The sequence below is a fragment of the Lutra lutra genome, chromosome 1 (assembly GCF_902655055.1).
Source record: "Lutra lutra chromosome 1, mLutLut1.2, whole genome shotgun sequence".
In the NCBI taxonomy this organism is placed as follows: Eukaryota; Metazoa; Chordata; class Mammalia; order Carnivora; family Mustelidae; genus Lutra; species Lutra lutra.
In genome coordinates this window covers 177,929,050-177,953,923 of record NC_062278.1, presented here as the reverse complement: position 1 = coordinate 177,953,923, position 24,874 = coordinate 177,929,050, and the positions used below count along the sequence as shown (strand labels likewise).

General features: G+C 41.2%; 1 protein-coding gene across 7 annotated transcripts in view; it reads left to right on the top strand.

The window, feature by feature from the left end:
* CNTN4 (contactin 4) overlaps positions 1-20,770 on the top strand; it is a 963,126-nt gene extending 942,356 nt beyond the window's left edge. For all 7 annotated transcript variants that reach the window (XM_047746452.1, XM_047746460.1, XM_047746478.1 and 4 more), the window contains 9 exons: positions 2,859-3,017; positions 5,355-5,504; positions 7,010-7,080; positions 8,144-8,378; positions 8,864-8,976; positions 9,519-9,705; positions 10,138-10,250; positions 15,397-15,565; positions 18,103-20,770. In XM_047746452.1, the coding sequence (XP_047602408.1) occupies positions 2,859-3,017; positions 5,355-5,504; positions 7,010-7,080; positions 8,144-8,378; positions 8,864-8,976; positions 9,519-9,705; positions 10,138-10,250; positions 15,397-15,565; positions 18,103-18,203 (1,298 nt within the window). In that variant the 3' untranslated portion in view covers positions 18,204-20,770. The remainder of the gene's footprint in view (positions 1-2,858; positions 3,018-5,354; positions 5,505-7,009; positions 7,081-8,143; positions 8,379-8,863; positions 8,977-9,518; positions 9,706-10,137; positions 10,251-15,396; positions 15,566-18,102) is intronic.
* Positions 20,771-24,874: the final 4,104 nt, after the last annotated feature.

Genomic DNA, 24,874 nt, shown 5'->3' with positions numbered 1-24,874 from the left:
AAGAATCAAACTGACGCATGCTCAGAGCTTTTCTCAAGTGTTAAAAGTGAAACCAAATCAGAATATCCAAATAGTCTCTCCGCTAGCACCTCCTTCCTCTGAACCCTAAGCACTGGCATTTGGGTATCTTTGGCCAGCAGAACCTGGAGGGCAAGAATCACAACTCCAGGGGAAATCAGATACAGAGGCAGGCTAAATCTGAGTTCAGGGAGAACAAGGAATTACTGGAAGTGATAGACATGTTGCCCTATCCTTAGGCAGAACCTGAGAGGGGGAGATGTGTGGGAGTTCCTGACTTAACCTCATTGTCAAGAGAGGTTAAAGAAAAATAGCTTTTCCAACTGTCTGCTTCCTTCCTCTTTAAATTGCCTACAAAAACCTTTCGGTAATGGTACAGATAAGAGCGAGATAAGAGCAAAAAACTTTCAACCTGGGTTGAGCTACCCATTGAATAACTTATGGAAACGTGTTTATTTCCATTTTAAAATACATGAGAGCCGCTCTGCTCTCCCCCTAGGGACAAAAGAATTCTGTTGCCGAAAATTTATCCTCTATTTAATTAGGATAATGTTCAGATCAGCAGTTTAAACACCAATAAATTAGACTAATAAATATTTAAATCAGTAATACTTGAAGTTCTTAAATGATATTGTATACTTCATTTCACAGAAAATAACATTAAATACCAAGAGGAATTTGCAAACTCAGTCTAAAAGAAAATCTAGTCTAATCAGTTAATAAGGCCAATAAATTAATATGCCATTTTAAACCATAATCTTTCATTTTATTTCCTCTAGCTCTGCCCTTGCAGCTTTTCTGCATATTACAGAAAGGTCGCAGAAACGTATTTCACTGCCCTGTAAGAGATTTTTGTATCTGAAACTGGTAAAGCTTTGAGTCTTGGCTCCAGCCCCCTTGATTCTCTGATACCTACTTTATTCAGTGTATACCCCGCTACCGGTGGGTAGAAAAGCCCTTCTTCACTGAGAGAGAAGTTGAGGCTCTGGTCTCATACCAGTGTTCCCTCTTCTGTTGCCTTGACCAAAACATCTGTGAGCCCTGACCATGTGAACGTTTTGTTCAGAGGATAAACATTGGCTCATCTTCTCATTTTGAAAGAGGGACCCTACTTCCCCAACACAAAGTTGACAAACATTCCGTGATCACTGATGTGGTCAGTGGCAGGAGCAGCAGAGCAAACAAAGTTATGCAAGCACCATCTTACTGCCAGTGGCCAAATTCATACCACCCCTTCATTTTCCTTTATTTGGCTGCCCAAAGTGAGCTCAAATAATCCCTGTCTGTTTAGTTCATTGAGGAGTTTAGAGGGGAACACTTTTCTATTTATGCTACTTTGATTTTAAAGGCCATCAAAAAAGAGCATTCATTGAAATTGGGGTTGGTGGAGGGAATCTAGGATGAGCGAGGTAGTGAGAAAAAAGACAATGATAGGGTGTTCTGGACTTTATCTAGTTAATCAGGGTTGCAAAGACCAAAGTTTGCCTCAGCTCTATCCAGGTGGCATTAGACTGGCATGCTGAAATGTCACCATGGAAAATTAATCAGTTTCAGCGTACAGATTTCCAGACCTTTCATGCAGGAGTAGGAGGGAGAAGATAAATTTAGTTTCACCTGTGGGTCTATAAAAATGACTTTTTAAAAAGGAAAGAGAAATTTAGGGCATCCTATGAAGGGTACAGGAGTGAAAGTCTTACTTCAGGAAATTACAATTAACTTTTCACCACTCCGCTAGACGTCTTTCTTCCCTGCCCAGCCACCTGGCCCAGTAGTGCATGGCAGTACACTTGACCTCTGTAGGTGGGTAAGCAAAGCCCTCCCAGGAATAGATAGCTTCTTATTCCTGTCTCAGGGACATGAGGACTGTCATCATGTCTCCCTCATGATCACCTTCCCTCCTGAGGCGGTCAGTTGTGTCTTACTACAAATGCATTGAATTGCCTGGTAAGAACCTTTCCTGTTGGAATCTAAGACACCTCTGGGGCTTTACTTGGGTTGCAATTTTGTGTTTGTTTGCCTATCGCTTTCCATCCTCTGTTCATCTGGGATTTCCAAGCCTTCATTTAGAACTGATTTCCTCTCATTTCAATGGTTTAAATACATGGGGAGAAACAGTGAACATCAGGAAGATAAGTAGAAAAGTAACAGGTATGATTTACAGAAGCTGCAAATGAAGGTCTTTGGACTCCAGCCCAGGTCTGAAGTTGTACTGAAGAAGCCATAATCTTGTGACTCTTGAGCACCGGCCACTTTCACAGACATTCCCTTGTATACAAGTGTGTGTTCGCATATGACATGGGGCAGGGCTGGGGTCAGTAATTACAGCGCAGTAGAAATGTATGGAGCAGCATCGGGACCATGGAAGTCCCAAAGCCAGTTCTGCTCAAATCCACATGCTCAATCCTAGCAATGACCATTTCCAAAAGACTGTCATCTTCATTTATCACTATTCTATCCACAGATAACACTGCCTGACCCATATCAGGAGCCTGTAAATATATGATAGTTAAATTAATGAACTTGAGCTTTTGTGGTATCCCAGTAGTCTCTCCTACCATTTGGAACCAGTATTCTATTTTAATTCCTGGCTGACCTATTATTTTTTTCTGATTGTATAGTGACCCCCTCAGAAAGAAGGGTCCGTGTCTCATTCATCTCTGTAGTTTCAGAGCCTAGAAGAATGTTGGGCACCCAATAGGCATTCAAAAAGGAATTGACAAGTGATGAATCTGTGAGTGGGTGAAATGGTTGACTGGATCAGCACTGCATTCAGTTCCACAATCACTAGCTTGGGCACGTGAACGTACTCCTCCACCTCTGAGGGTCTTGCTCTTTAACAGGTCCCCCAGGACCCCCAGAGGCTGTGACCATAGATGAAATTACAGATACCACCGCTCAGCTGTCCTGGAGACCTGGACCTGACAACCACAGCCCCATCACCATGTATGTCATTCAAGCCAGGACTCCGTTCTCCGTGGGCTGGCAAGCAGTCAATACAGGTACCATATTGGATGCCTGGTGCTCGTGTCTCACAGAGGCTTCTTAAACTCAGCATAATGGACAGAGCACTGTGGCAGAAGCCAAGGGCCATCTAGGTTCTCATTAAGACACAACTATGAATGATACATTGTGGCAGTGTTTCCTAACCCTCAGTCAATGGTACTATCATTTCTTTAATATTTTTCTTTATATCAATTCACATTTGTTTGTTTGTTTGTTTTTCTTAACTTGTCCTAAGCAATAATGTCTATGAAATGCTAGGTCTGTATGTTGGTCAAAGTTTTTCTTAACATACATATTAAAATACTTTAGTTGTAAAAAAAAAAAAATAACATTCAATCTGCATATTACCTAAAATTATCTGTGTGCTACTGATGATACACTTTGAGAAGCCATGGATTATGCTAGTCTACATAGTCTATGTAAAGTTTATATATGGCTCTCAACAAACCAGTAACTAAGGACTGCCTAGAGCCTCTTGACTTGCTATCTATTTTTTTTTTAAGATGGCTAAATTTGGACATGAAGAGTCATGAGATTCTGTTATATTAAAAGCCATGAGTTGCCATACCATCCCTGCCCCTCCAAACTGACTCTTGTTATTTTGCGTAGGTTTCATTTGAGGAAGAATGGACAAGTAATTATTGCCAGCAAGATACACACTCCTCTGGTCCTCAAGGGTTGGCTGTGTTGTCTTGATATTTGAAATAGAAATACATGGGGTGATAGGAGTAGTTCTGTGCAATTCAGATGAATCATATTGATTTTAACAACCTCGTTGTTTTTTGTTTTTTGTTTTTTTACATCAGCTTGTCCAACCTCAGAAGTGGGTTTCTGTGTTTGCAGCTCAATCTCTTTCTTCTGAGTCACATTTGTGCTTAGGAAGGAAAGATAGAAAAAATCTGGAAGTTAGGGGATCATGCTAGCCCTGACTCTGCTACTCAGAAGATCTCTAGACAACTACATCTTCTGTTAAATGGGCATGATGAGAATTGTGTATGAACCAAAAGAGAAACAATTGTGAAACATTTTAAGAACAAGAAGTACTACAGAAATATAATGAAGAAAAGGAAGAGGATGAAGATGCTGCTGATAATGGTGGTTTAAAAAAACAAAACAAAACAAAACACTACAATTTGCTGAGCCCTTACTGTGTGCTCTATACTTTGCTAAGTGCTTTTTTTTTTTTTTTCCTCAACAGTGGTATGAATAGATACTGTTATTAGCCTCATTTTATGGTAGGGAAACCAAAGCACTGGAAAGGTTAAGAGACTTGCCCAAGGTTATTGGGGTACTAAGTGTGGATTCAAGTTTAGAATCCAGATGGTCTGACTCCAAAGCCCACACTCTTTACCTTTGGAGGCTAGGACTATGTTAGTGTGGCCTAAGGAGCCTGGTAGCCACTGAACCCTAGGCACCAGGATGATGGCCTCAGCTTTGTCACAGGGGACCTCCCTTTAAGTCTTCTTGGCCACATGGGAAATCTTTATTTTTTATTTTTTTAAGTAAGCTCTATACCCAATGTGGGGCTTGAACTTACAACCCCAAAATCAAGAGTTGCATTGTGTACTGACTGAGCCAGCCAGGTACCCCTCACATGGGAAATCTTTATGATAACCCATTTAAAACTCAAACAGTTGTTCAGTGAGCCTGGAGGCAATGTCCATTGCTTGTTACTTTATGGCATCAAACAGTGGGCCATGTCCTATTTGGGAAGGAGCTCTTCTCCAAACACTTCTGGGTGAATACTGTCAAATTCTGCCTCTCTGACTCCCTAATCTTCATGGTCTTTCCTTTTAGGTTTACAGATTCTTTCTTGAGATGTGTTAGTATAGTTCCTGTCAGTGGTATTATAGATTCATAATTTTGTTAACGTCATTATTATAGTAAGTTATAGAACTTGGGCCACACAGTCAAAGGTGCAAATTCAGTGCAATCTTGGGTCAGTAACTTAATCTTTATAAGACACCGTTTCCTCATCTACAAAAATGAAGACAGTGATTTTACTTTATTCATAGAATAGTTGTAAAAAGTATACAGTGTAGATAACACTGTGCAGTAAATGTTGGAAAATGTATTAGGTGATAGCAATAATGATTACAGTCAAGTGCCTTGGGGCTTTGAAGACCATAATGTCATCTGCTGGTATCTGATTTGAACCTGTTAGTTTAGCAAAAGAGAGTTCTTGAATTACTTCCCACTAACAGCTGTTGAACAACTTGTCTCAGACCAACCACAATGCCCTGCACACAGTAACGGTAATGATGATGGATGGAAGTTCCTCTCTGCTTGACATAGAATCCTGTAAAACATCCCCACCTTTTGATGTCTTTCAGTCCCAGAACTTATTGATGGGAAGACATTCACAGCGACTGTCGTGGGTTTGAACCCTTGGGTCGAGTATGAATTCCGCACCGTTGCCGCCAATGTGATTGGGATCGGGGAGCCCAGCCGGCCCTCAGAGAAGCGGAGGACAGAAGAGGCTCGTGAGTAGCAGCCACGACACAGACTCTATGCCAGTAGATATGATCTCTTAGGAAAAGGCTTTGAATTCTTCCTGCTCTTTAGCCCTAACGAGGCTCTGCATTAACACCCCCTTCCCTTGAATGATTACATTGATCAGAAACCAGGTGAGGACTTGCTCAGCTTATTGAGTCTCAGTCAAGAGTTAAGTTCTTACTCTCCACTGGGTCTCCTTGTATAGGGGGAGACACCCTGTGCTTAGTTCTTCTAATGCCAACTTTCTTCGTTGGTTCATTTTCACCAAGATTCTTCAACCAGGAATTATTTTTTAATACACGCCCCACATTTCAAATAAAATCAACACACAGAAATCATGAGTTGCAAAGAATAAATTTTTTAGAAGTATTTGGTAAGATTTTCTTACTGACCTTTCCCAGAAGCTAAGATTCAGAACATCCTGCTAACTCACACAAGCCCGGGCAACAGTTCAGTATGAGACCCTCCGTGCCCACAGCCTGAAGGAGCACAGGGCGAGAATAACAGTCACTTGCATCAGTTGTACATTTCCTTCTCTCTTGTCAAGTGGGCGGCCTACATGTGGTTCTTTGCAGAGTCCCCAGCTGTGACAAGGCCAAGTGTGTGTTGAAGATTCCTAAGCAAACGGGAACTCTGACCCTACTCTTTGGGCAGAAATCCATCTAGATCTATTTTATTGGCTTTCACTGAGGGAACACACCCAGTCACTAATTTCTAAATTCTTTCTGGAATCTTTCGTTTATATGGTGGTAACTAGCTAATCCCCATGCTCTCTTTTCCCCCTCCAAAACTGTCATTGAATTGATTCCTCTCAGCAGTCCTGAGGAAGAAGCTAGCATAATTTCCCCTCTTTTACAGAGAAAACTGGGGATCAAAGAGGTTAAGCACAGTGAGCCAGGGGTTAACCTATGTCCACCACTTCCTTCAGCACCCAGCTCAAAACTCACCTTCCTCCGAGAAGCCATTAGCCCAACCCTACTCTGAGCAGCCTGCTACTTCAGAACGTCACTGCATTTCATTCTGTCTGCACCGTATTGTTGTTTATTGTCAACATCCCTGTGTAATTGTTCTGCATGTCCCTCTCCCTCCAACAAGATTGTAAGCTCTGCACGGGCAGAGGGTGTATTGTCTGTCTTGTGTACCACCGCATCGTTAATAAACGCCTCTCCAAGCATTAGAACCAGAACCTCAGTCCTTTCAAAGCACTGAACCTCGGCCTCTAGGGATGGAGCCGAAAGCTGGTCAGACTTGTCACATACCTCATGTACCTTGCTGAATGGGAAACAGGTAACCAATAGTGATTTCCTTGGTATGTTTCACTTCTTTAAGCTGATGCTTTGGGCGGCTTGAGCACACTGGTCCTGATCTCAAAAGACAAAGATATATGTTTATCAGCGTATTTGCTTAAAGGGAGTCACTTCAGCCAGGTGACCTTCCTGCCCTTGATTTGCTTTTACCACCTGACGTGACTTGTTTTTTGTTTCCTGCACAGTCCCGGAAGTCACCCCAGCTAACGTCAGTGGTGGTGGAGGCAGCAAATCTGAGCTGGTTATAACCTGGGAGGTAAATGAATCATGGAACAAAAGGAACGCTCAGTAGTATAGGCTATTTTATTTTTTTCCTCTGTGTGAAAGAAAACTCTGAGAAGTTTTCTCCTGTGTTTTTAAGAGCCAAAACTCAGTGGAGTGCAAACACTCCCTCTCACCTAGCTAATGAGTAGCAGGAAAAGATGGTGTTTGCCCGTTAATTCTTGAATTAAGTTTTAATTGGATGCATCACAGAAAAAAAAATCATGAAATGGATGACAACACAAGAAAAAAAATATATATATACATATATATGTATATGTATATATATACCCATGAAGGCTGGTTCAAAGAAAACCAGTTTTCCTTTCTTCCTGAATTGAGTCATGGGCAATTGATTTAAAACCTCTGCCAGCAATAGATTGGGTGTGCCAGCATGATTTCCTGGCCATTGGCTTTGCTTCTGGAGCCCTCTTCTGTGAGGTATTTTTAAAACAACTTGGAGGTAGGTTAGTCACCAATTTATTAAAAATTTATTTTGAGAGAGGAGATTGAAGTTTTATGAAGTGTTCTTAATGTTTTTGAAAGATTCTAGACAACAGTTCCAGAAGTTAAAAATCTTTCATTTAATTAAAGCCCCAGCAGTGAAGGAAATTTCTCACCCCCTCCGGCTTAGCTCCTCAGTTCTGAGGGGGAAGATCTTGCCTGCGCCAAGATGAGATCTACAATGCGATCTTTTGTCTGTTTGCCCCTGGAGGAAGATTCGTATTGGATGGTACATGTTGCATTGTTGGTTTCTAGATCAACTATCCACTGAATTTCCTAGTCATTTCTAAGAATTTCAGAGCTGGATCACCCCCATCAACAAGCAGGCTCTCCACTGCAGGTTCTCCCTAGGGTTTGTTTAACCTTATTTCAATACCTCATGCATAGCTAAGATAGATGGATGGCAAGGCCCAAACCTGTCTCCTGACAAAATCTGAAGTAAGATAGGTGGGAAGAATGTCTATAAGAACGTTGGAAGGTAGGGTGAAATGAAACAATCTTAGCATTTGAATCAAACTGCTGTGATTTCTGAAAACTACCTCCTTCTTTCCCAGACAGTCCCCGAGGAATTACAGAATGGCAGAGGCTTTGGCTATGTGGTGGCCTTCCGGCCGTACGGCAAAATGATCTGGATGCTGACAGTGCTGGCATCAGCCGATGCCTCCAGATACGTGTTCAGGAATGAGAGCGTGCGCCCCTTCTCACCCTTTGAGGTTAAAGTGGGTGTTTTCAACAATAAAGGAGAAGGCCCGTTCAGTCCCACCACAGTAGTGTATTCTGCAGAAGAAGGTATGATTTATGCTGCCTCTATAAGGGATACTTGTTCAGCTATGAGATGTTACTGACTTTAAGACTGAACTGTCACCCAGCTCTCCTGACTCTTACTCAAGTCAGTTGGCTTTCCTTTCTTCTTACCCTCTTATTTTCATAATCCAGTGACCAGGACTCTCACCTCTGGCAAATGCTAATTAACAAGGATATGTGTTAAAGGAATTGCTAGCTACGAAAACTTGGTGCTTAAATTTAAGCAGTCCTGAATTACTTCCCTTCCATCTACCCCCAAATTTAGAAGCCAAAGACTTTTGTCTTTACCATCTTTGTTCCCACTCCATTCCAGCTATTAATCATGGCTCCTCTGTAAAATGATGGTTAGGGTCCTAATCACTAAGGGCTGTTATACACCCATGGGTTATTTGCTCCTTATAATGCCAGTATCTAGAAGCCTATCCGGAGGAGGCTGATAGAGTAATTACTTTTTCCACATTCATCTGTAGAACCCACCAAACCACCAGCCAGCATCTTTGCGAGAAGTCTGTCTGCCACAGACATTGAAGTTTTCTGGGCCTCCCCCATGGAGAAGAATAGAGGACGGATACAAGGCTATGAGGTAAGTAAGAGATACGTGCATCGGGTCTGGGAACTTCAAGACACATTGTATTGAGAAAAACACTCAGATTCCTATTTAGAGGAATTTGTTTCAGAGAACAATGGCTTCGAGTAGGCATTAGTTGAAAAATTAACATCCCACTGTGAGATCACCCTTTTTCTGGTACACTGCAGAAATGTATTTTTCAAAATACATGTGGGTCTAAGCATTTATAAGAGGATTGACAAAATGAGCTTTGACTTTTGACACACGCAGAATCACTTGGGCTCAAGATAAATGTAGGGGACAAGTGAGAAATGGCCAATAATGGTTGTGCCAATTTTCCTTCCCACTATGAAGCTAAGAACAAAAAAGGGGGGGGCTTCCTATTCTGGGTAAGTTCTCACAGCATACCAAGCCCTTGGCTCCGAAAGTTCCGCGTATGAGTTGGTATAAAAAATTAATGCCATCATAAGAATCTGCATTTTTTAAAAAATCAGCTGATGACATTGAAAATATCCCCAAAGATATGGTTTCCAAGGTCTTCCCTTTTATTTTCTCAGGTTAAATACTGGAGACATGATGACAAGGAAGAAAATGCTAGAAAAATACGAACAATTGGAAATCAGACATCAACAAAAATCACCAATTTAAAAAGCAGCGCGCTGTATCATTTAGCTGTCAAGGCATACAATACTGCAGGGACGGGCCCATCCAGCGCAACGGTCAATGTGACAACCAGAAAGCCACGTAAGAACATCCTTGCTCAGAAATATTTTAGGGATTCATCAGACATATCCCCAGTTCATTCCCTATCCCCACCTCCCAATGATCATTTGCATACTAATTGGTATCATTATGTGGATTCAAATTTACCTTAGCATTTTAACTGAACCTTTCCGAATACCATGCAAAATTCATTGCTCCAGAGGACAGAAAGATAAATGTTTTTTTCCTCACTGGGAAGGGCTACTTCTTTTAGATATAAATGTTAGGCGACCAACTGAATCTTTTTCCATTTGCAATGCTGTATCTCGTCAGATTTTAGTGACCTTGAAGACACATATTAGTGCAATAGCCCATTAAATTGCCTCCACTCTTGAATTCTAGTAAGGATATATTCCTCAGAATCCATTGAGACTTAATAATCTGTGACTTCGTATATCTTAATTTTTTTTATAGCACCAAGTCAACCCCCCGGAAACATCATATGGAATTCATCGGACTCCAAAATCATCCTGAATTGGGATCAAGTGAAGGCCCTAGATAATGAGTCGGAAGTAAAAGGATACAAAGTGGGTAATTTCTTTTTTGCAGAGGCCCCTAATCCTGCTGTTTGTGAGAACAGTCTCTTCTCAGGAAATCATATGACTATGTTCTCACTTTGCCTGATGACGTCCCACAGCCCCTCTAGGCATCTCTGTCCCCAGAGTGGCTTGCTCTGAGTTTTATAAATAGTCCATGGCAATAAGGCAGTTGTAGAAAATTGACTAAACTTTGGAATCAGGCAGAGTGAATCAAAAATGGTTGAAGACCCTATAGTTGTGTCATCAAAAACTCATGAAGAACCACGTTTGTAACATCTCTCCAGTCAGCTTTGTTTTGTGCTTGTCCTGGTTGGCTTTTTTTTTAATCAACAATATTATGAATGGTTAATCATTTTTGTTCACGTTCCTATAGTTAGATTTATTTAGAGAAAAAGAAGCAAGGAATTTGTAGAAGATTCATTGGCCTGATCCCAGAGTGCTAGCCTGACTTTAAAGAGCTAGAAAAGTAAATGTGAATAGCCTTGGTGCCACAATTAAAAGCAGTTGGTAATAACTTGTTTTGTTTTACTGGACATGACATTCGAGGCAGTGCAGTGCAGGCCAGACAGAAGCAGTCAGTAGTCTATGCTTTGTGGTATTTTTGCAGAGTGATGTTGAGCATAGCAGAAAGGCATTTTAACTAGTTTTAACTAGTCCAGGAACTAGTTAAAAAGCATGGGACCCTTGGAAAGTTCTTGATAAAACCAAAGCTGGAATTGGGAGTTGACATACATGGTGGTAGAACCTTGGGTATTAAGATTAGAGAAAGATTTGGGAAAAGGCTCCCTGTCATGGATTCTTTTTCTTTTATTCACATTGCACAGTGATTAGTATTGTACCAATGGAGAAACATTCCCTAAAAATTACTCTCCAGACCTTTTATTGGGCCCTTTTCTAAGAGCCCAGAGTCTTCCAGCATATAGCATAAAGAGATAGGAGACCCACATATTGGTCCTCTATTGACTCTGTGACTCTAAGTAAATCATTTAGCCCCTTGGGAGTGCATTTTCTCTTTCATTAAGGAGAAATTTTCTCTTTCTATTTTCTATTTCAATATTTCTCTGAACTTTTGCTCAGACATTTCAGTTGGGCCATGAAAAAGGGAGAAAGATAGGTCTCTGGGAGAAAGATCGGTCTCTGGGAAAAAGTGTTCCAAGCACAGTGAATGGCGTGTGCCAAGGTCCTGAGGTAAACACATGCCAGTATGATACAACAGGAAGCATGAGAGACTGTGGTGAATTAGAGACTTTCTCATTGTCCAGAAGGAGCTGTGGCTTTTGAGCTCTTGCATATTGTTGCCAAACAGTGTGGCTATATCTTCCAGTTTCTTGGTAGAACTCAACATTTTTTCATGCATAAGTTTTTGGACAGTTTTAAATATTGACATCTAAATCAAAATAAAATAAACACTCCAAGAACCAAACAGTTAAAATATGCAGGCCAGATGTGACCCATGGGCCTACAGTTTTCTACCTCTAACCTCCTTGTTTTGTATTTGTGAAGACAGAGACCAGAGAGGGGAAACAATTTTCCCACCTAGATGGTGGCCAAACTAGGCTGAGTTAAGAATGTAGGCTATTGACCCAGACTGCCTAGGTTTGAATGCTAAATCTACCCTTTACCATTCATAGTACCCTGGGCAAATTGCATAATAGCTTCAGGTCTCAGTGTCCTCATCTTTGATATCAGTATTAGAGTGCCTACCTCAATAGGTAATGGTGTTAGTACTTAGAACATACAGTGTTCATTGGTCCCATTGAAGATGTCAGGCAAGTCCTCCAAAGCCACAGTGCAGCTCCCCAAAGTTGAAGAGCCCAGGCGTCCCATAATATGGTAGCAGGTGGTGACAAAGCTCTCATTGCTTGTGAGGAGGACATCTCCAGGCACCGAGTGTATGACTGTATCAGTGAAGTGGAGAGGTTCCCTGCCAGGTTCCATACATAGTGTTTTGAATCAAAGCACAGGCCAAAATAACACAGTTAGGGGCTCTTTCTCCCTGGTGTAGTGATCTGGAAACCCAGATCCCTGGTATGTATGGTTGTAGCCAAAGAGTGGGAACAGCCATAGAACATAAAAACTCCTAAATGTTGCTTGTTGTAGTATACAAGGACATCCAATGAAGGACAAGGAGCAGAGAAAATGCAGTTTGAGGGAAAGTAGCTGAGAGTCCTATTGTTAACCTTGATTATGGGAGTGTCTCAGTGATTTCAAAATATCCAGGGACCACAGCGCCAAGAACAGAAGCACAGAACTGTGCACTAAGCACCATCCTCAGAGGGTCACTCAAGTCCAAGAAAATCACACCTTTGGGAAGGCGGTGACTTCACTTTTTTGGGGACTGATGGTCTGGACACTTCACATATTGATCTACATCTGGTGAGGAAATCAGAGGTCCAACAGCTCCATTTTTAGCCACTCTTCCAATTCCCAAGGCAAAACTTGTCATCTTTGAGAAGTTAGGACAAATCTCCACTTTGATGTTTCATCCAGACATTGAAAAATGGACTACAACTGAAATAATTTCAGGTTGTCGATACTGTCTAATGTGATAAGAACAAAAATTAAACTTCTCTTACTTTTCATTAAAATAAAGAACATACGGCATTCAAACACAAAGTAGACATTGAATTGTGTTTGCTACTGTTAACTCCCATGAACCTGCATTACTCCCATAAACCTGCCCTTTGCCCCTGTCTTCTACCCTGGACTATATGAAATGCAAGCTCAGCCTTCAAATAGGTCAGCTGAACCGAGTGTTTGGTGTAAATAAAGGTTTTACAGGCTTTTATTTAGGTTCCAATGCAGTCCCTAATATTACAAGACTGATAAGCCGTGCTGATAACGGAGCTGTTTTCTCCTGGAAGTGTTTCCCCTGGATTTCTATTTGAAACTGGTTGAATTCTGTGTGCTCTGGCAAGGACCAGAGGTAAATCAAAGAAGCAATTTATTCCTCAAAGCCAGATGTGCCCTCGCATCCCATCAGCCAGCCCACATTCCTGAAGGGCCGTGATGAGACGCTTTGACACTCTCGAATGTGCCTGAGGATTTATTTGAGCCTGATCATGAGCAAGGGGACGCCAAGTTGGATACAACTGATGCTCCAGAGGGGAAGGGGACGCTAATGAATCTTTCCACCTTACGGAAATTGTGTTTTCCACCTTGTATTAGAGAGATATAAATTAAGGTGATGAACTGCCAGGGAACAAATGGGATCTATACCATTTTAGGGAATTTTTTGAATTTTATGTGTGTTTGGTTTTTATTGCAATAGTGGAGTGGGTCTTAACGTCTCTAACTTCAGCAGATCAGAATTTTGAAATGTGGGCTAATCTTACCCGTCTCAAAGTGCCATTGGTGGGCCAGAGGCCTTGGCATTATCTGAGAACTTGTTACAAATGGAGATTTTTAAGGTCCAACTTCAGAACTACTAAGTTAGAAACTCTGAGCTGGGGTCCAGTGATCTGTGTTTGAATGAACCCTCCAGGCAATTCTGATCCACATTCAGGTTAAATACCTGACTTAATCCAGGCTTTGCAGCCACAGTAACATCACATCAAACGCTCTCTCTCTCTCTTTTTTTCCCCCACAAACCACGCCTCAACCTCACCTCCGTGGAGTCTAACGCTGGAGTGCGGCTCTAGCAGACTTTCTGAGCCTCCTCACTTTGGCCAGTCTGAGCTGGGTACCTCTCAGCCTAGGGATTGTCCTCTGCATTGCAGGATGTCCTGCAGCATTCCTGACCCCCACTCCGTAAACAGTAGTGCCTCCTGTGACAAACAAAACTAGTCCGCAGACATTGCCAAATGCCCCTTGGGGGAGAGGAGCAAAACAGCCCCCTCTCCCGTTGCGAAGCACTAGGCTAGAGCGATAGTATTTTTTACACGTTCCCCAAGTGCTTCCGCCGCACATCCAGGACGGAGAACACTGATCGCCCACCCCTCTGTTTCTCACTATGAGGAGAAACTGGAGGTTTTGGAGGACCATAATTTAAGAGTTGGGGTTCAGGAGCTCTCACCTTGCCACGTACCTGCTCTTTGTCCTCATCCAGCCTCTGTTTTCTCATCTGCGGCAAGGAATACTACTGACTGTGTTGTCTGATTGTTGTGACGGTTAAACACGGCGATGGTGATAAGGCGCTTAGGTCACAGTCAACATCAGAAAGTATTTGCAGGACAATCATCATCCCCGTTGTTATATCCAAAAAGGCAGATGCGATTGTCCAGGCTTTTAGGTTTTGTTTCTATTGGTGGCAAGCGGGGTAGGCAATTCCAGGCAGGGGGGTGTGTTTTCAGGAGACGTAGTTGGGAACCTCATCAAATGAGCCACCAACCCAGACTCCCATCCAGGGGAGGCCAAGAAGGGAAACAGGAGTGAGACTGTTGAAGCTATAGACACTTCTGGAGTGACAGTGATGGCCACAGAATATTCCCTATTTTCCACATAGCTCAGGAGGAGTTCCGGGGCTGGGGGAAAGCAGGTAATTGCCCTTGCCTTTCGGAGATCATCTCCCTGTGCTGAAATGGGCTCTCTCCAGAGGTTTCATGATAATAATAATGAATGATGCCTGCCTTGCGCTTCTCACCTTTGCCAAGTATGTTTATCTCGCGTTTCCTTTAAGCCATCATAAACACTGTATGTCTTACATGCTTCCTTTGAGCCAGTCCTTCACGAATATGCAATCCTCATGCAGCCTTGAAAACAGCCCAGTGAGGTGGGTTCATTGTTTGAAGCTCAGATTATAAAGAGGACTATAGTCCCACATCGGAAGCCAAGTTGCTTCCAATGCCAAAGCCCCTCACATGTGACTGAGCTCTGTGCAGCCTCCAAGAGGAAGTCGTTTTCCAGGTGTGTCACCTGAGCCTTCCAGAGGTTCTGTGTGGCCACATGGTGCACTGGTTGACAGATGCTGCCTCCGTCCACATGCTGCAGTGTCCTGTACGCTTGTTCCTCATAATGAAACTGTGGCTGCAGACATGCCCCTTACTATAAATGAGGCTCCCAGGGGCGTGTGGGCAGCCTGACTGCCTCGGCGTGCCCACATTTCGCTGGTGCCGAAAGGTGAGAACAATGGATGTTCCATCTTTGGGGCCTTTGTGAGGACAGCAGGTGACACCTGTTCTTTCTGTATTGGCAGGTCTTGTACAGATGGAACAGACAAAGCAGCACATCTGTCATTGAGACAAATAAAACATCCGTGGAGCTTTCTTTGCCTTTTGATGAAGATTACATAATAGAAATTAAGCCATTCAGTGATGGAGGAGACGGCAGCAGCAGTGAACAAATTCGAATCCCAAAGATATCAAGTAAGAGTGTCTTTTTCCTCCCCTCCCCCTACCTGCTGGCTCTCCTCTGTCTTCCCAGTGAGTTCGGGCTTGGACAAAGTAGAGCCCACAAAGAAAGAAAGGCTTCTGTAACAATGGTCAGTCCTGCCCCCTTTCATCAGACAACTGATGTTTGCTGATCACAGGTGGTTTCATAAAAAAGACAATTTGACTAGTTTTGACTGATTTAATCAGTTGCCAGTCAAAAATCAGATTAAAGCAGCCTCAAATCCGTCACACGGGTTTTCCCATGTGGACATGTGTGCATCCGTAACAACTATAAAACTATCGCTCAGCAAGTTAAAAGCATGTCTCAGTCAGGAGAAAAAAGCAAAGGGTTTTTTATTTTATTTTAAAGATTTTTATTTATTTATTTGACAGAGATCACAAGTAGGCAGAGAGGCAGACAGAGAGAGAGAGGGAAGCAGGCTCCCTGCTGAGCAGAGAGCCCCATGCAGGGCTCGATCCCAGGACCCTGAGATCATGACCTGAGCCGAAGGCAGAGGCTTTAACCCACTGAGCCACCCAGGCGCCCCAGCAAAGGGTTTTTTAAAATGTGGAGGCAATTTGTCTTTAGCAAAACAGTGTAACTCAGTGTCTGTGGCTGAGAATATTTTGAACTCGACATTATTAATTTTGAATGTGTGTATGTAACATGTACCTAAATACATGTCTATATATATAGTCAAGATTATCTTTAGTAACAAAGGCAGAACAGTGTGAGGATATTCTTTTTTCAGCAAACATAGTCAATCCTGTCTTATGTATATACATATATATGTTATATATATATACACACACACACATTTGCATATATCTCAGCAGAATATTATTTTTTATTGCGTGGTTTCATTTATTAAAAAAAAAAAAACAGAAAAGGCAAATCCATAGAGACAGAGGTCAGATTAGTGACTTGTAGTGGCTGGCCAGTGGTATGAATTGCAGTGTAATGGCTTCTGCATTTCCATTTGGGGTGATGGAAAAGTTCTGGAACTAGGGGTCTCAATCTCACAACCCTGAGATCATGATCTGAGCCTAAATCAAAAGCCAGTTGCTTAACTGACTGAGCCTCCCAGGCGTCCGAGCACTTATGTCTTTAAAAAAAAAAAAACAAAAAACTGGGCAGCATTGAATTGTATACTTCACTAAGGCAAGGGCTCTAAATTCTGTTGAAAGGAACTAGAGATGTGGAACCAGAGATGTGGAAGTAATCACCAAGGCACAAAAACACAAGATTGGGGTTTGTTTGGGGGTTAATTTATCTCACTCTGTTAAAAAAAAAAAATCTAACTTCATACTTTCTTATCATTGTAAGGATTATTTGGGTTGTTTTTTTTTTTTTTAGATTGGTTATTCTTGGTTTAATTCATTCTAAAAACAAATCTTAAGCAATAATATTGGTATAATTAATTGATTTTAGATGATAAGCATAAAACTGTGAAAAAAACAAGTTCTATCCCTCAAAACATTGTCTACTTTGTTGGTCAAAGATCTTATACTCTTAGAGAAACCTCAAACAACAGTTGGTAATCTGTTACTATGAAAAATGTAAGACCTACAAGAAAGGGTTTTATTTGAAAGGCTTGAGATTATTTTGTTGGGAAAAAAGGATATATCAGGCAGACATGAGTTTGAATCCCAGTTCAGCTATTTACTAACTGGTTGATCTCAGACAAGTATCTTACCCCTCTGGGCCTCTGTTAAATAACGTAAAAATATACCAAATTTGCTTATAGTTTGTGTAAGAATCAAGTGTCCCATGGCTCTATGCCCAGTGCAAAGGTAGAGTTAAAAAGGGAACAGCAGGGGCACCTGGGTGGCTCAGTGGTTAAAGCCTCTGCCTTTGGCTCAGGTCATGATCTCAGGGTCCTGGGATCGAGTCCCACATCGGGCTCTCTGCTCAGCCGGGAGCCTGCCTCCTCCTCCTGTCTCTCTCTGCCTGCCTCTCTGCCTACTTGTGATCTGTCTGTCAAATAAATTTAAAAAATAAGGGGGGGGGGAACCGCAACTTTTATTTTGCTGCATCATTGATATAACATTTATTAGTAATGTTATTAGTAATATTGAAGTTTCTTCTCGTGTTAGATGTAGAACCCTCGTTTTGTAAATGCATCAGCCAACCTCAAGAGATGTGAAATAACTTACTCCTAGTTTCCTGGCTAGGGAGTCAGAGAACTGATATTAAAAAGTCATTAGGAGGGGTGCCTGCGTGGCTCAGTTGGTTAATCATCTGCCTTCAGCTCAGGTCATGACCCCACCATCCTGGAATGAGTCCTGCATCAGGCTCCTTGCTCAGCAGGGATCCTGCTTCTCCCTCTGCCTGCCCTTCTCTCTGCTTGTGTTCTCTCTCATTCTCTCTCTGACAAATAAATAAAATCTTAAAAAAAAAAAAAGTCGTTAGGAAATTGTTATTTCTGGTAGGATCTGGCCAGTTTTGCCACTGCCTAAAACCCCGTGGCCTCGTTTTCCTCTGTAGCCAGGGTGAAGAAACAGTGAGTGAATTTATTCTCTCTTTTCAGATGCCTATGCAAGAGGAGCTGGACCTTCCACGTCAAATGCATGTACACTGTCAGCCATCAGCACAATCATGATTTCCCTCACAGCTAGGTCCAGTTTATGACAAAAGTTATCTAAAGGACTTGCTGTTTATAATATAAGCAACATTTAGCTAGTTGTTTTGAAGACACCCAGTACTAAGTAATATTGTTGTTCAAGTACATCTTATTACTGGAAAAAAATGTTTTTTGCTTCTTTAGGAATGGCATTATACAGTACTTCCTCAAAGCAAATCTAGCTTTGTCTGAAGTTTCTTTGGAAACTCTGCAATGCACTGAAGACATCTGTAATATGATGTTACCAAAGCAGTTTACATATGTCCTTATATGCATATTTTTTATTATATATTTAGTGTTTTATAGAATTTTTTAAAGTTAACATGAAATGTAGATATTGATTTTTTTCCTCTGCTGTAAAATGCTATGGGCAACACAATCATACCATTATTATTTGAGAATATTTCCTTTAGAGAAAGAGTTTGAAACTCACCTTGGTAAATAAATTACAAACGACTTGTACAGTTTTACAAGGATTCAGCGGCAGAAGAGCTGAAGATTTGGTCTGTAACTCAAGGCTACTGTATGTAAATGACTCTTTGGATGGTTAATGCCTTGAATCAAGTCCTTTTGACATGTACAATATATTTTCCCACCCTGTTGTGAATTTTGTTGTTCAACGCAACTTGAGATGGTTTCAGGAATGGCTGTAAATTCAAAACCTAAACTAACTGCCCAAGAGGTACCTTGTGCAATATTCCCATCCCTGAATTTAGCATTGTACAGTAAGACTTTCTTTTCACTCAACTAAGTTAGCATTGTCTTTGTAGTAGCATTATCTTAGACATTAAATTTGACGTTACATATGCAGTAGTAACATAGGCCAAAAGTGACTGTAGTCAACCGAGTCTTTCAGAGGATAAAAGATAATTTTACTATCTTTAAATGTATCTGTCTTGAATGTACATTTTTTATAAAGGTAATTCTCTGTTGATGGAGTCATAATTTCTTTATATATGTGTATGTCTTTAATAATAGGAGTCCTTCTTTTGAATCAAAATCATATATGGAATTTGGCAAATTTCTCCTATTTCAGCAAATAGTCACCACAAAGAATATTTTCATGACATGATAAAAGATCTTTAGTATAACCATATGTTATCTTGATGATTATCCTGTTTTGCAGTAGGTAGCTTAGTTGCTTTGTAAGCTTTACCTTCTAAGTCTTAAAATCACACATTGGAAAATGACAATATCAGAAAAAAAAACATATTCTTTTGAAAAGAACTATTTGTTATAATGGGGGAGGTTTTGTAAGCTGACACTTGTGGAACAGTGCATATAAAAGGCAATGAAATTTTCTATAAAAATTTTCACATGCAAACACTCTGCCACCTTTTCTTCTTTCTCAGAGAGCTCAAATTTGCCTGCAATTTGTCATTTTTGCTTACAAATAATATAAGTTAACTTTTCAACCTTCTAGCTATATTTATCCAGTAAAGTCATAATCAGGATTCCACTTGTGTAAAAACTAGGGTGGTAACCAGAAAAATATTGTCAGTATTTCAAGCTGTGTTCCTCTCTTAGTTTGATATGGTTACTTCTATGTTAAAATAAAACAGAACTTAAAATCACACTCACAAAAAAATCAACAAAACAATAAAATGAATGAAAAAAAATGACACCCCAGGTAGTTCCCAACCCCAGTGTAAATGATATTTACCAGTGATCTAGCATATGTAATCTTTTTTTAAAGGTATTGTTAATAAATATTCTGTCATTTGTAAAGATACTTGTCTTTTGGGAGCATTTTTCCTGCCTGCCTGTCAGGGAATTTGTTAGTTCACCCTTGTCCTTGTTATAATTTGAGACGATAGAGGGACTCAAAAGTCTCTGGCCATGATCCAAAGCTAGATGACCCAGAGCTATTCCTTTGCAATTGACAGCCCTGAAGACACCATTTCAAATCCTCTTTGGAAGCACAGAGGGTCAAAATCCACAAATAAATATGCTGAAGCTCAAACTTTAATAGTTCCTCTTGATTAGCTAAGTCTTTTGTATGTTTAATTTAGGGATATCTGTTGTTTTAAGGTATCCTCCACCCAATTGCTAGAAGGATAAAATCTAAACTTGATCATTTAAGACCCTTCTTAATCTAATAATGTAACTTTGTATCCAGCCACACTGAGCCCTCACTGGCCCCTAAACACTGCTTGCTTTTGGTCTCACCTCTGTGCCTTTTGATCATACAGCTAACCCTTCCTGACATGCCCTCCCCGCTCTTCTTTCTCACCCAGTTCCCAACTGTCCTAGGGTAGCCCAGCCCCAGCTGTCTGTGAAGTCTTCCCACACATTAGCCCTTCAGGATGTCCTTCCTCTGAATTAGCCACAAGCCCTGTCAATACCACTCATTTAGTAATTAATCAGGTACTACTTTTGGAAATCTCTTGTACTGTTATCTTGCATTTTAACGTAACTCCTGTATTGTTACTTAATTTTCCTTGTACTATGCCTTGTCTTCCCAACTAGATTGTAAGCTCCTTGAGGGCAGGGACTTTGGTCTTATCTTCCATGTACTCTCCATAGTGCCTAGCACAGTGCCTTGCAATAAATAATCATTGATTAATTCATTGAAGGGGTCTTTGACGTAGCATTTTGCATTAGTTGCCTGCCTGTGTGCCACAGTGACCCAACCAGAGAAAACTGTGTCACTGCTTTTGTTAGGTGGTGGAAAGCATTAGAAGGCCTGGCTTCAAACTTTATGCTTTGAAAAAGTCCTTTGTATCTCTCTGCTTCATCATCTGATAAATGAGGACCTGGATTAGCGAAGTCGAACTGAGCTGAAGGTATTTTTGGAAAGGGCATGGTAGGCACCTTCACTCACACCTGTCTGATTTGTTGGCTTCCAAGGTGGTTGCAATTCGAATCACTGGTTGCAAGCAAGAGAAAACAAAATTGAGTTAAATTGAGCAAACAAAAAGGAATAAAACAGATTAGGTCACACGAGCTAAGGAAACGCTGAATGGCCAAGCGTTGGTGAGAATAAGAACCAGGCTACTCTAAGAATCCAGACTGCAGGAACTTCGGAAACTCTATTCCAAGTGCTCTTTTGGAAATTATTTGGCTTTTGTTTATTATTTTGATGCTAATCTGCTCCCTATCCTTGATCATGCCAAACCTGCACTCATAGCTTGTTAAAGAAAAAGTGAGATGACGTTTCCATGACATGGGATAATAAATGCTAGGAAGATCTAAGCAACACACTTTGTATGTTTAGCTATCCCAGGGGACTTCCCTGGGCCCTGCTCCCAAATACTGCACTCACATGGAATATGTTCCTACCTGGGACTGTGACTCTGAAGCAGGGGCACTAGGAAGGGGCCTATGTGCTTTGGTCATTTAACTCTTTCAACTGCTTACCCTTACCTTCTTTGTGTGTGTGTAATCCACCTGATCCACCTGGTGATTTAACTGTTTAAAAGGAAATTCTATTTCGCCAGATAATTGGATTCTCTCAGTGTTCCTGCAGAGCTCAAACACCCTATGTACAAAACAGCATCTTTGCATGGAGGTAGAAGACATGAATGATAAATTTCATTTCTCAGGTGAGTTCAGAATTCTTCCAGAGACTGGAGCTGCCATAGCTTTTTATCTGAAGATAAAATTACGGAGTTATTCCTACCATCAGATTTTTGGTTATTTATATCCAGAAAGCAATGTTCCATCCTGATTAACCTTTTCCCAGTCTCTCCCACCACCCTTACCTTTCTGCAAAGTATGCTCAAAGAACGTTGAATGTTGAGTGATAGATCATAAAAAGTACATAAATAGCACATAATTAGCTACTAAAATGATGTGTAAATTTTAAGATAATTTGATGTATGTAATCACCATCAGGTGATTTCTATATGCTGTATTGGATTATCCATGCCTCTGTTCTCCTCCATTAACACAGATAATCCAGAATTGACTGTATTTTCCTGTTGTAAACAATTAAAACAATTCTCTGGCCAACCACAGTGAGGAGCAAGCCTTTTACAATGAAAGACATGTAGTCCGTTTCTAGGCACACCCAAAATTACTCCATCAAAAATGAAAGACATTGGACCTTACACAGGCCACTTAGTACAGTGGATTCTGGAATCTGACCACCTGGAATGCATTCTGACCATTGGTACTTGTTATATAGGATTAAGTTTATAAAGTTCTAAATGCACAGCTCTCTAAACATTAGCAACAATTTTATAGATCACTTACTGTTCTTCCTCTCAAGCGACTGAGATAGTCACAGAAACCAGACAAAGAATGTCGATGCTTCCCATAGCCAAAATGAGTTGAACTGAACACATATGTCCATTATCCCCTTTTATGTAAATATTTTCATGTCTTAATATAAAGTTATTTAAATAACAAAGTTAATAAAATAAAAATATTTAATAATATTAATACTTATGAAAGGAGTTAGGCAGTAGGGTCCTCACTCAGATGCCAGCTTTTCCACAAAGTCTTCAGTTTCTCCATTTCATTTGTTTGACTTCCAGGGCACCTCATCAGTGCCCACACATGTCTATCATCCCATAATCTATTATTTACTTATATGAGGGAGAGAGCATGCATGAGCAAGGGAGCATAGGCAGGGAGAGCAGCAGTGGGAGAGGGAGAAGCAGACTTCCCACTGCACAGGGAGCCCAATGCCAGGCTCTATCCCAAAACCTTGAGATCAAGACCAGAGCTGAAGGCAGCCGTTTAATCAACCGAGCCACACAGGCTCTGGCATTTAAATCACTGTGTTCGTGTCGTCTTCCCAGTACACAGAGAGCATCTTAAGTTTAGAATCTGCTTGTGATTCTTAACTGTACTTCTCAAGCACCAGGCCCATATCCCTCCCCCATTGCTGACACAAACAAAGCTAGAAGGGGAAGAGTGTTTGGCACCACATGGCGTGATTTGCTCAGCCCTTGCCCTCCTGGCAGGAGTTAGTTAAAATCCTAAGATGTATGTATCTCCTGGTAGAGTTTGTGCTGTTCGTAACAAGTGGTAAGAATATGTAGCAAAAGGCCTGGGTACAGCTACTGGGACTCTCACATTAAGATATCCCAGCCTTGGGGCACCTGGATGTCTTAGTGGGTTAAAGCCTCTGCCTTCGGCTCAGGTCATGATCCCAGGATCCTGGGATCGAGCCCCGCATCGGGCTCTCTGCTTGGCAGGGAGCCTGCTTCCTCCTCTCTCTCTGCCTGCTTCTCTGCCTACTTGTGATCTCTGTCAAATAAATTTTAAATAAAATCTTTAAAAAAAAAAAAAAAAGATATCCCAGCCTTATAGACTCCAGACCTTCAGATCTCTTATATGGTTGATCTTTCTTTTTTTTTTTTTTTATACTATCTTTTGGTGTGGTCTTTATTACTAGAGCCCTGCTAATCTACAACTGACCATAGCTGTTGGTGATAAAGGACAGAGGATGAGTTTGTTTAAACTGTGAGCTCTCTTGAGTATTGCAATTTACACTTGAGTCGAGGGATTGGAACATTTAAACTGCATGGGTCACAGCATGAGGGAAAAAGGCTTCCTTTTGGACTGGCATATGGTAATCACACCCTGCCAGGGTGAAGTCACCTGCCTTGGAGTCCCACGGTGTGTGTGTGGGGTTGGGGGTGAGACCAAGGGACCAGTACTGGCACTTTGCCACAATACGGAAAAATGTGATGAGAATACTAGCTGACATCAATCACACTTCTGGTATGTGCCTATCTTTATGAAAGTGAACCTACTGTGGAGTCACTATTCATTATTCATATTTGACACATGGGGAGCCAACACCAAGAAGTATAGTGGTATGACCCAGGTCACAAAGCTGATAAGGGAAACCAGTAATTGAGGTGCTGGTAGATTGACTCCGATCAAGTCCAGTCCAAAACATTAGATAGATATCTAGGTAGGTAGGTAGGAACATAGACAGAATGATATTCGTTGCCACACAGCAAGAAGAAGAAATAAGGTGGTGAGCTTCCCAGGAAGTTGTATATGAGTTGTTAAAAAGTGACCAGGGGTTTAAGTAAGCCCAGATCCCAGGTATAGGAATCTTGCAGGGAAACCTCATATAGCTCAGGTGTGGTGATTTCTCTGCTCCAAAGCAGTCCCGCTTGGCTATTATTTTTTTACTGCAAATGGTGCTTTTGGCTTGTTTGTTGTACTGGACCTCAAACATTCTCAGAGCTATTTTTCAAATGGGCTATCCTGCAAGATCTGAGTTGCCAGATAAAATACAGAAATCCAAGTGAAACTTGGATTTCAGATTTTTAAAAAATCAATAATTTTATAGTGTATGTCCATGCAAAATTTATCTGAAATCCAAATTTAACTGGGCTTCATCTATTTTTATTTGCTAAGTCTGGCAACCTCATGCAGGGAGGATTCATTCTCACTGATGTATTTAGTTTCTGATGCAAAATTCCAGGATCTTGCTGAAGTGTTATCACATCTCCAAAGGTTCATGGTTCTGAGGTGTTGAGGGGGATTTCAGAAATGTTTTGAAGGGTTATAAAAATGGGCTTGTTGCCCAGAACATGAGTATAACAGAAATAGTTGGGAAAAAATTACGAGGTTGATGTAACATTTATCACTCTTCAGAACCAAATATCTGAGACCAAATAACTGAGAGGTTGAATTGGCCCAGTCATTCCTCTTTTGTTTGTCAACAATTAAAATGTAGACTGCTTTCTATGTGTTGAGCACTGTGCTG